Source organism: Podarcis liolepis, assembly GCF_965112155.1.
Source record: "Podarcis liolepis genome assembly, chromosome: 1".
NCBI lineage: Eukaryota > Metazoa > Chordata > Lepidosauria > Squamata > Lacertidae > Podarcis > Podarcis liolepis.
Genome location: NC_139554.1, coordinates 41208626 through 41221464, shown reverse-complemented (window position 1 = coordinate 41221464; position 12839 = coordinate 41208626). Strand labels below are relative to the sequence as shown.

The following is a 12839-nucleotide window of genomic DNA, read 5'->3' as shown; positions in this document are numbered from 1 at the left end:
TTAAAAAAATAGTTCTGTGATGAATAACAAATTTTGTATTTCCCCCCTGCATTTTGGAACTGTGATATGCATTCGCCCTGGGTTTGCACACTGGCTGTCAAACAAACGTTCTATAGCCGTCATTTCTATACAGGTGACTCTCAACTTACGTTCCGGAGGTAGCATGTGAAGCCAAAATTGCATATTGTTAAAACACACGGGTTTCCGGGGTGGGTGGAATTGTTTCCCAAATGCTCGTCTGCTTTCCACCCCTTTTATTTTTATTTATCAAGCATGTAAAGCTGAATGCACACAAGTTGTGAGTTACCTGTATAGAGTTCTGCCTTGACTGTGGAACTATAATATATTTCTGCTTTGCTCTTGAAGTGTAAGCATTCACCCTGAGTTCTCTTAATTAAGTCTGGGGTATGTGAATCACCCTATGAACAAACAGTATCTTAAGAACTGGGCTACATGAAATAAATGAATATGTAAATACTGCATCATGTTTAGATAAATATAGATGTGATATAAACTGCACAAAGAAATAATTACATCTGCATGCCTCCTTCATGAAAACACCTACACAAAGTTAAAAAATAACAGATTAATGGAGTGGCGTATCTGTTTCAGTAACCTATTGACAAGAATCTGTTATTTCACAGTACAGCCCAAGTAACCCATCTTTCTCAGACTAAATGTTCACTAACTTACCATTCCCCTCCGAGCAATCTGCTGCCATATTATCAGGAAAAAAAGTTTAAAAAACTTGCTCAGCTTTAAATAAATTCAGTTTGATAAAGCTTAACAAAATAGTTGCATTTTTTTTTAAAGTAGCATTCAGCTGTAAATCTGTAATATTTATGTTATGTATCTTCTGCATACAATCGTAAAGTTGGTATAACATATTTCAACAGATACATATATTATGTATTCCATACCATATGTACAATTTTAATTTTCATAATGCATTCCAATTTCCCAGCCAACCATCTTTAGCCAGTGAGCACAACACGGAGTTTGAGTAACACAGGAAAAGTGAATTATACATTTTTGGCCATTCTTTTGGGATGTTATCAAGAATAATAAAAGGCTGAAAAGTTGGTTATTTTATGGCATTCTGGAGGATGCCTTACCTTTGAGACTTCTTTGTTAAGTTGATATTTAGGCACCACTCAAAAGTGGACATTTCCCATGGCTCAGACAATAGGAAACAGCCAGTATTAACCCCCTTCTTCAAAAACCTGGGGTAGAGGCAGGGGCATAGGAAATGGGGCGGGGGGCAGACCACCCCGGGTGCCCTCACTGAGGGGAGTGACACTTGGTGCACTGCCCACTTGTGACTCCCAAGCCTTCCCCCCTTCCTCCTTTGTTTTGACAGCTTGGGGGAGGCTTGGGAGTGGCGGGTGGGTGGCGCGCCAAATGTCCGCCAGGGGCAGCTTGCTCTGCCCCCGTGGAAGGCTCGCTCCGCCCTCGGCTGCAGGGTTCACACGCCACTCCGAGAACCTGAGTGGCTATCCCACGCCAGGGAGGCTACTCCTTCTTACAAACGTATTCTTCCAAAGCAGGATAATGATGAAGTCTGGTCAATCCTACAGCTTTGTACTGCTTGGTATCGATGCTGCTCTTTCTCTTCTTCTCCTCTGCCACCCTTAAGATTCTAAAGTCTGAGCATGTGCAGTCATGGGAGCTCATTAGGCTTCTCAATCTCAGCTGCTGATTCAACACTTTCGCTAGTCTGCCTATTCCAAAAGCCCTTTTAAGCAGTGGTGGAGCTTCATGCTCTTCCTCTGCCAGTGCTTTTAAGGGATCCATTATTTTTCCTGCTCCCCCTAGATTCTTGCTAGCCAAAGCAGAGATTCAAGAAGTCATTTTTCTCTTGCCTGCTGCCTTTTTTGTTTTCCTTGCCTGACCCAGGAGTTTCAATGCGCCTCAGTTCTATCTCTTTGGCATTGCCCACCAAAGCTGAGAACAGCGTCTCCTGCTTCTGTCCTGCCTACCATCTTCCTATCTTTCTCTCTCTCTGTGTGTAACTGTGTTTTTAAGAACAATTTTGGCTTCCTACCTTTGTGTGCTATGACTGTTTTAGACGCCACTTTCTGGTCCTCCTTGCCCAGTGATACATGACTGCGGCCTAGTCTGCAACGTCAGCCCAGAGAGGAAGAAGCCTATTATGCCTTCCTAAGCAGTGCTTAACCCAGGCATAGGCAAACTCGGCCCTCCAGATGTTTTGGGACTACAATTCCCATCATCCCTGACCACTGGTCCTGTTAGCTAGGGATCATGGGAGTTGTAGCCCCAAAACATCTGGAGGGCCAAGTTTGCCTGTGCCTGGCTTAACCCATCCAGCCTTTCCAATTCCTCTTAGGCCTTTGGGCCTGCTCTTTCATGTGTGCATGCTAGTTTAGTCATGGATAGACTCCATTAGCTCATCTTCTCAACTAAAGAAGTGTATATTGTCGTCGAGCTATTCCCACTGCCACAACAAGTACTGTTGCTAAGCTATTCCTTTCTGAAGTATTAATAATGTGTAGATTTTGATTCTCTTTGTGTGTGCAAGAAACAACATCTCAATTTTTAAGACCCGTATGAGTGTAAGTTACATCTGCCGAGATGTGCTATTGCCAGTATCTTAAAGATCTTAATTCACAGGACTCCTAGAACATGTATATGTGAAATACATTGCCTGCCAAGGCAGCTTGCTAGCATAGGAGAAAGCAGTCTTTCAAAGCTCCCAAGCTATTCTTGTCTGCATAAGTCAATTCTGTATGTGCCCCCAAAACAAAGTGGATGATTACTTTCAATGGGAAAAAGACAGGGGACAAACCACAACCAGACTGACAGAACTTCTTAAAGGGAGGAAGATTTAGTTCCAGTAATAATTGTCCCTAATCTTGACTTTCAGGATTCTTTTTGAAAATCTGCCCCTGACTGGTTGTGAAATTGACATAGAAATGATGCCTACGCTCAACATTTCAACTGATAATGGTCTCAAATCCCAAATTTTTAAGCAGTTATCAACTGTGAAAGTCCTGGCCAGGGGATAGTTTTTCCAATCAAAACTTGAATACCAAGGGGCAGACATAATGAAAGCAACAAACCTATCATGACTGCTTTTTTCCATTGCGCAAAGATACTTCAATACTGTTACAGTGAAATAATCACACATCTGGTCATTCATATATATATATATGGTTGTTGACAAGAAAGGTTTAACAACAGGAAACTGGTTTAATAGCAGAAAGCCAAATTTAGAAGTATTATTATTTATAATAAATTTCATTTAACGACCAACCACAGGTACTTGGTACTTAATTACGCTTGGTTTTCTGTGGCACAATATCTGGTTAAAATACTTAAAAAATAATTTGCAACAAGACAGCATTGGGTGCTTGAAAAAGTACCAGATACATGTCAGGTTATAATGTATAAAATCATTTAGCATGTATGTTTCAGAGAGTAAGAAGACTAGAACAGCTGAAAATGTCCTTCAGGTATGGAATAAGAATGGGTCACTTGTGGATAAGGCAGTAATTATTTGTGCTCATACACGCACAATTATACATTCTCCATATGTACCCCCCCCACACCCCATGTGATAAATCTACATAAGGACAGCTCCTCCTAAAGACACATCAGGTCCAGGGTTATGATCCAGATCCCGTCTTTGGGAGACAATGGATAGTTGGGTCTCACCTGAATGGTGAATTTTCGTGCCCCTCACTGAGTCAATGCATTTTTAAAAAATGAATCCACACACATTGATTCAGCAGAGGGACACTGGGAATGAGGAATGCGCCACAAATCTCAGTGTGTTCAGCTGTACAGATGCATTAAAGTGACTTAATTTCTAACACTATTTCGAACACCGTCAAATGCTAAAAACATTTGTTTTGCATTTTCAGATAACTAGATTGATACCATGCCTTTTTGTTTAGCCCTTCCCTGCTCCTCTACTGAAATGCAATATAACCCTCTTCCCAAAAAATACCCATGATCATCTCAGAAAGAGTGGGCTTTTTCAGATGTAGCTTCAGACATTTTAGCATCCCCAGTTCTTCCCATACCGATATTCTTATACAGGTTTTTCTAGTGACATTTTGGGCTATGTGTAGAGCGAGCAGATATATCTTAACAATTCTGATATCCCCATGATGTGTTAAGTTTTAGGTAATATTATTTTACTACAGTGAAAAGCAAACTGTCTGCTGTATCAATAGGAGATGAAAACTCAATATCAGTACAATAGAAATATATGGCAGGGGAGGGTGAATCAAAATCCCAAGACCAGCTGGGTGGAAAGGGAAGGAGCTAAAGTAAAAAGAAGTACTTCAGATCCATTTCTGGTAAACTTTCACCCCATCATGTGGGTGCATCAAGGGGAAAAGGCTTTTAGTCAGAAAATTTACATGACAATATATGGTAAATACAACTGATATTCATATTAAGAAGCAACTACTTCTAAACTTATCGGCAAAGAAATGCAGTTTGCTACAGTCTGTGTCATTGTTACAAAGTACAAATAATTTAGCAGATACACTTGGACCAATCTAAATACTTTCTGACTTACTTTTGACATCTTACTCTTGCTGTCTCCCGTCAAAAATGCCAAGTTATTGATTTCATTCTGAATAACAAAATTTTGTTCTTCTCGCTTGAAATTCTGAAATAAATATAATACCAAAATGCAGTTTACATAAATGCTGAGAAACAGGTCGGTGACATTTATAGATATGCATAACATTTCTAAATATGTGTATTATAAAAATGAAAAAAAGGAATCTTTGTCATACATGTGATTTACACCAGAGAATGAAGACTTCAGCTACCATTCGGAAAAGTTCATCAGAATCTGCATCTGGTTTCTTAAGCCAGTTTGATCTAAACAAAAAACCCAAAATATATTTATTAGACTACAGTATTATTTCAACACGTTCTATACTGAACATTACCAGTCCTACTACTCCCCTTTCAATTGCTTCTTCCTGCACTTTGTTTCTGAAAAGTATGATAGCAGCACCATAGGTAAAGATAAAGGGACCCCTGACCATTAAGGTCCACTCGTGACCGACTGGGGCTGCAGCGCTCATCTCGCTTTATTGGCTGAGGGAGCCGGCATACAGCTTCCGGGTCATGTGGCCAGCATGACTAAGCCACTTCTGGCGAACCAGAGCAGCGCACGGAAACGCCGTTTACCTTCCCGCCGGAGTGGTACCTATTTATCTACTTGCACTTTGATGTGCTTTCAAACTGCTAGGTTGGCAGGAACAGGGAACGAGCAATGGGAGCTCACCCCGTCACAGGGATTCGAACCGCCGACCTTCTGATCAGCAAGCCCTAGGCTTTGTGGTTTAACCCATAGCGCCACCCGCTGCAGCACCATACTGCATTGTAAAACTGTGTGTTTATGGGTGTTGGAAAGATGCTCACTACTCCCTTTTATTGATGGGCTAATACATCAAGAGGCATCTCTACTCAGCAGTCTCATTGGGCAATATCCAAGTAAACAGCACCACTAGCCTAAGTTCTCTGCAACTGAACTTCCTCTCTCCAGATGCCCACCACAAATATATTCTGGGAGTTCACCCAACCCTCCAGAGCAGGTTGAGAGAGCAAGTGATGGACACGTTGGGAGCGTGAGAGAAAGTTTCATTGTGCAGCCAAAGTGCTTGAGTGAGCAGAACTGTTTAACTGGCTATTGCCCACTCAGTTCTATGGCACATACCTCCAAGTAAGTGTGTAGAGCTGCTGTGGGGAACTGCAGGAATTCCTGGCATTGCTGAATTACAACTCCCATCAACCCTAGCAAGCATGGCCAATGGCCAGGGATGATGAGAGCTGTAATTCAGAATCATCTGGAGGTTCTATAGCCTGTGGAGTATTGAAGCCTTTGCAAACCTATACACATTAACCCCAAAGCAAGTTCAATTCAACCAATAGGATTTATTTATGACATGTATCACAATTCAAAGTACAGGCAATCCTTTTTATGTGGGGGTTATGTTCCGGACGCCAGCATGTGTTGGTGGAACATGTGTAAGCCCAGTCTGCCCCTGTTCTGGCCCCTTTTGTGACTTCTTAATGGCATTTTGGGGCTACTTCCAGGTTCAGCACTGTCTACACATGCATGATCACATGTCATTTGGATGCACCTAAATCAGTCATTGCCTGTATTCAATTTTCATAAAACCACCACCCTATCTGATACAACCAGATTTACTTTGTAGCAACAACATCTGCAGATTTTTTTGTAACAGAACTGATAGTAATTCCTGCGGCCACTTTAATGATTTGCACATTCATTTTGGTATCATCTTCCAGGGCATATAGCTCACTTTATAAGATGAATAAAGTGGTCTAGAATATTTCTTCCCCTAGAATTATACACTGTTTCTAAAACAGATATGGCTTAAGAAAAAGTTTGTGCTGTATTTAAATATGTATGTGTGCTTGTTGATGATGAATTGTCTAAACTGCCACGCAGCATTTGGATTCAAGCTTTCAAGTCAGAAAATGATTTTATACTTTAATGGGCATTGCTGATTCTTCCATTTAAATATCTTTAGACATTCATAAGAATTTTACAACACTAAAATATTCTGAACTGTAAAAATGTTACAAGTAAGCTGTATCAGGAAGCAGAGAGCAGACACGACTTAATTAAACTGTTTTTGTGGCTGTGTCATTTTTATACTCTCATTTATCTTTAACATATTTAATTCTTGTTTTTATTCTGGTACTTCACAGAATTAAAGTTAATGTTAAGGCAATCATTCACATGTTCTTTTCCCTGCCTAACCTAAATTTAGTGAAGCTTGAGGTCAGAAACATTCACTTTGTTCTATCCCTTATTGATTTTTTCAAGAAAGCAGTCTATTCTTCCTTGTGTCAGGTGTCAAAGCTATCAAAGTTTCCACTTGCATTCCACTTGCTGGCATTAGTTAACACTGTTTGCTGATCCATGAAATAACCTTGAATTGTATGGCCTAGATAGGAACTATCTGCCTTTCAACTGGGTCTAGGGGGACCTTTTTATTTTGTAAAAGACAAAAGATTTATACGATCTGAAGAGAAACCAGGTTACCTTTGGGGCACAAGTTATGTGAAAACAAAATCATATATATTAAAGACACTACAGTCTCCTCTGTGCCTAACTTTTCTGAAGGAAACACCAATCCTGATTAAGTGCCAAGACCCCTAGAATCTCACACCACACAGCAGAGCTTGGTTGGGGGGGTCCATAACAAAATTTAGGGCAGGAGGAGGAGAGCAGTTTTGGTTTTACTATCTATTTGAATGGACTGTTGCTGTTTTAAACTAAACTAACCATTTAGGTAGTTTTCCATTTTTAGTTTTATATTGTTTTATTGTTAGCAAAATTAGGAACATAAATTTTATGTTGAGGCACAGGATATAAATACAAAAATCATTTAATCCCATTTAGTTACAGATTCTCCTACCTGTTGTTGTCCACATAGCGGATCAACATAGGATAAAAAGCATAAAGGTCGCGGCAAAGAACTGCAAATTCATCTAGAATGAGGAGTTCTGCTTCTTGGGTATCCGTTTTACTGTCTGCTTTCAGTTGTTCCTCCTCCATCACTATCTTTATGGCTTTCTTCTTTAGTTTCTCCAGTGTTGGGATAAAATGACTTTTCAACAGATCCGGCCTGGCCTTGCTAATGATTGGCTGAGCATACACTATATACAAAACACATTTCTATAAATATACATTTAAACATATTTTGTTACTCTGTAAAAAGTAACAAATGCATTCATTCTAGTTTAGCTTCATAATAGCACTGTGACTGTAGACGTCAGTACAATGCAACAACAAACCATGTTTTCCTGTAATTTGCACGGGCTGACTTAAATCTTGGGCTCGTGTGCTCCCCACTCCTCTGGGGAGGAAATGTAACTTGTCTCTGTATAGAAATGACCTGAAATTTTGGATGCACCCAGAACTCACCAATTGGTGGTTTGTACTGATAATGGTTTGTTATCCTGGCATGTTAACAAACTGGTTTGAACAAACCATAGTTTGGTGAGTTTGGATGCAACAGCAAATCATTGTTTGTTTCAAATGAGACACAGGAGATTTAAATCTCTTATCCTTGCATGTGATAGTGAGGGATTGTACAAGACCAAGGCTCATGAACATAACAATAAACCATGGTTCACTGTTATATATGAACTGAGTCTAAAGTCATATCTGCCTGATTATGTATTACCTGAAAGTATACAGGCAGAAATACTTCTATATTAGGTTACGCTCGATATCAAGAATTTGATGAATATTCACATACACATATGAATGCTGACAATTCCAGCCGAGTTTGGGGAATGTCCAAAAATATTTTCCCTACTTATCAGCAAGTGTCAATTCTAACCATTATATTTTGATGACATTCACCTGTGTATCTCTGAGTTTTTAGAAATCCAGACAATCTGTCTGGGATAGTCAGTGGTCACACCTGCAGGTTGACATTCACCAAATTTCAGGCATCACAACATATTGTAATATTGCATTTGATGGTTTAAGACAGGCATAAGCAAACTCAGCCCTCCAGATGTTCTGGGACTACAACTCCCATCATCCCCGACCACTGGTCCTGTTAGCTAGGGATGATGGGAGTTGCAGCCCCAAACATCTGGAGGGCCGAGTTTGCCTATGCCTGGTTTAAGATATGCTGTAGACTGCTTAGAGATCTGTTTTGGCTATGTAAAACACCATAGAATTTGCTTAAATAAATAAGCATAAACATTATACATGTTTAATAAATATATAGGAATCCTGCCTCAAGACAGGGAATTTATGTATCTGATCTTGGGTTCTTTCATTAAAAATGTTGTATATGTGAAACAGTGTACTCAAACTATCAAGTGGCTTAACCAAGCCACATGTAACTAACCAATTGGACTGTTGGATATTTAAAGGCAGTCAAACCAACAATTCATGATTTGCTAGATAGTCACATGATAGGGCTGAGGCTCACAAAGTCTTCTTGTAAAATTTGCTAGAGAGAACTCTGCAAAAACACTCCCATTGTACCCTGACAGGAAGAGGGAGTAGCTATATATCCTCCCTGCCTGGGCACACTCTTTTTCTGCTCTTCTCCACCACGCCAGCAACATACAACATCTGCATCTCTGAGTGCCGGGCTCTGACTGCACCAACTTGTTGTTCATTCTTCTTAAGATGGTTCAATGAGTTTTCTTTTGGAGAACCCACAAAATGTAAAATTAAAAAGTGGTAACACTACAACTAAACTAGGCCTTTGTCTCAATGAAAGATGAAAATATTTTCCTGACTGCTGTGGACCACATCTGATGCAATCAAATGAAAACCATGAGAACTCTTCATATATGTATCCATCCATTTTGTAGCTTTAAAAACAGGACAGGTCTGTGCCACAAGCGTTTTCAGGGAGACTTACATGCGCTTAATTAATGGATAGTATTTTCTCCTAGCTCTACAGATATTAAAAATTATTTCCAAACACATAATGATACCAGGTACTTGTTCAGGAATGCAGGACCCCCAATTTTTGAACCAAGCATATATTATTTAGATTTTACCATTTAACTAATTTAATAAAAGACGTTGATTCTAAAATGTAAATCTGACTGTGAGAGAAAGCTTTCGTAAAAAAAGTACAACTATTGGAGAATTAATGTTTTGTTGGTGTTGACAAATAAAACAGCTCTAGTAATCAGTTGTTTAAATGAAATTTGCCACAAGGTACCTGCTATTCGCTTCATCCAAGTTGCCTCATCTATCCCCAGGTTATTGTTGATGATCTTCAAAATGTTCCCCAGTATTATGCTGAGATGCTCAGAAGTTACCATTGTGCAGCAGGGGCCGGTACTTTCAGCATTTTCAGGCCCCCTTTCCCACCAGTATGATAGATAGTTGCATAACATGGGCAAGATCACCTCAATCACGTGTGGCATTTCAGTATATCTGGCTCCAGATTCTGCCAAGCTGTTTATTTCTTTCATTAAGCCATCCAAGTGAGGGATTTCTGGACACATTTCTTCTACGGTTTCAGGCATGCCTAAAACTTCATATTATGACACATAACAATAATTTTGGGGCGGTTAACATACTTAATGCTTAAAACAGCTAAAGCACAATTTAAATCATTTTACTTCCACCGTAACTCTGACAGATTCTGCACGGATACAAACATGATTCATTAGTTCCCTCTACTGTTCAATAGCAATGGTTTTTTGATTGGTTCCATGCTTTACATGGAGCTTTTTATTAATTCCATAACAGTTTGGGCCTAGCTCTCAAAATCAGATAATGTAGTAAACCTGTGTTTACAATGTGTACTACTTCTGATTATTGTGGAGTCACATGACTGAATGCTATGCCATTTAAAAAATCTACACAAAGCAGGATGTTGTGGCATAAATGATTGTGCTGCCAGAATACTATATGCCAGAAAAACAATAGCATGTTAGCAACTAAAGTACAGTTGAACAAAAGATGAGCATGTTCCTTTAAAGATGGCTTTACGTTTACTGCATTCTGTGGAAGTGGATTAAATAGGCATGAAGCAATTGAAAAAGGTTTTAATGTTATTATTATTTCATTTATGAATCACCAATTGTACCTTGAAGCAATATAATAAAAAACATATGAAACAATTGCAAATTAAAAACAATTAAAAACAAACAATTACACAAAACAGTTTAAAGCAATAACAGCACACACTCTAAAATCAATTCATTCCAATAATGGAACGAACTGAACCTTTATTTCTATAAATGCAGTGCATTTATCAAATACAACAGATAAATTATAAAATATCAGATCGGCTTCTGCTACCCACTTAGGTTTTAACATTTATGGTCATTGTACTTAGGATGGTGTGTGTGGCATCACCCTTTGGCTATGTAATAAGCAACCAGCCTTTTCCCCAACTTTGAAGCTGCAGGAGGTGGGTGAAGCATATTGTGCCAACTATGAAATGATCACCTTGCCTTCCTAGCTCAAAGATTGTGAGGAAGATTGAGGATCACTTGACTGCTGTGTTGCCCTGGTGCCCTGAGTGCCTGTCCACATCAGGATAAATCAGCAAGGCTTCCTTGAGTGTTGTTCTTCACCACTATCATGAACACTGCCACCCACCAGCAACTGAGGCCAAGATACCCCTCATCTCTCTTTCCAGAGGAAATAAAGTTTGGGGGCAGGGGGCTTCATCAACTGCTGTTGAGAAGCAAAGCTCTAAGCCTCTCTGCTTTGATCAGCTAAAGCCAGCATGTTCCTGCCTCTTTCCCATAGGAGGGCTTCTTCAGCTCCTACTTTGCTTCAGGGAGTGGAAGAAAGGGAAGCAATTGGCCAACAATAATTTTTGGCTTGGATAACACTAATGGATAGCCACCCCCCCCCCATCCCAATCTGGAACCAACAATAGCCATGGAGAAAGAGGAGCCTCAGAAAGTTCCCATTCATATTCTTTAGGTGTCATACAGATTGTATTCCTGCTGCGATTACAGCACCCCCTGCTCCGAAATACGTTTACTCCGAAATGTTTTAGATTGCAGAGGCATCACAAGATAACAAACGGCAGAGTCCAAATCTTGATTTTATCAGAATGATATTTCAGACCTTTCAAGATTTCATAAAGTAGAGAGAGAATTTTTGCCATTCTATTAGCAAATTTCCTTGCATTCCAAATTCTTAACAACCTGATTCCCTTCAAAGCGCTTGTTCTTCCAATGTTTTTGTTTTGGCGAATAATGGTAATCCAGGGCCACTTTAAACATTCAAAACCACTTTCATGAAATGTGGCCTTAGGTTTTCTATGGCTGGATTTTCATGGAGAGTGTAAAGTGTGACAGAGACAACCAAACTTAATTTCCTGACCATTTGTATAATCGTGATTCCCCCCCCCCCCCAGCCTCTGCAATCTTCAGAATTATGTCTGGGTGTTTGTGACTGTATCGGTGTAAACAATCTAAATAAGATCATCGTTTGAATGCATGAAAAGTCAAGTATGAATATAGTATGTACAGATAGATTGGTGCGGCTACCTAATTTCACAAATGCACTTAAATGGGCACAGAGATAAAATAGCACGGCGAACTGGCTAAATGCTTAGCATTTAACTAAGCTGTAAACATATCCATTCCAAGACATTTCCCCAATAATTTCAGTCAAACACTACTATCAAAGGAGTTAAGTGGAAATATATGACGATAGTTGCAAATACAGTGCAATAAAGGTCTAAAAACAGACAATAAGGATGCAGTTTATTTCTCAGTCCAACTTTTTGTAGCAGAGTACTGTACTTACTAGCTCTCTCTCTGGCAGTTTTTGTGTTGAAGACAGACAGCGGATTGTAAAGATTGAGAGAAGGTTCAAGAAAGGCTACTGGAATGGCAGCTGCAAGAGACGCTAAACACTCACCAAGAGCTGGACGTTGTCTGTAAACAAAAGAACACCATCAGTTCTTTCACAATACATCTGAAGTAAAAAACCAACCCCACAATATATTTGAAGTAACTATTTTCAAATCCAGTTCACACATTACATTTATTTTATCAGTAGCAAGTTTCTGTTTGCAATGTTTTCTTAACGGTCCTTCCCTATCAAAAATGTTTCCAAATTAGATAGTATAATTGGGTAGCAAGTATATTTAAATCTGGAAGGCAGTGTCATGTTCAACCACATCTTGTGGATAATCAAAAGTAGCAGTCGAAGAAATTGTTTTCCTTGAGCAATAGATGAAGCCACACTCTCAAGTCATAATCTTAGTTGGTACAGGCAGGTTTCTGTACCTTACAGTATTCAATACTAGTAATAACCTTTTGGAATGAATAGATTGATTTATTTTGATCAAATTAAT

The 12839-nt window shown here is 39.4% G+C and overlaps 1 protein-coding gene across 1 annotated transcript in view; it reads right to left on the bottom strand.

Annotated features, from left to right (window-relative positions):
- The window catches only part of RYR3 (ryanodine receptor 3), a 279454-nt gene that overhangs the window by 66703 nt on the left and 199912 nt on the right, over positions 1-12839 (bottom strand). Inside the window, exons 66-71 of the mRNA XM_083504663.1 lie at positions 12287-12417; positions 9726-10043; positions 7440-7680; positions 4773-4860; positions 4550-4642; positions 694-714 (exon numbers count right to left, since the gene is read on the bottom strand). Coding sequence (XP_083360789.1) covers positions 694-714; positions 4550-4642; positions 4773-4860; positions 7440-7680; positions 9726-10043; positions 12287-12417 — 892 coding nt within the window. The remainder of the gene's footprint in view (positions 1-693; positions 715-4549; positions 4643-4772; positions 4861-7439; positions 7681-9725; positions 10044-12286; positions 12418-12839) is intronic.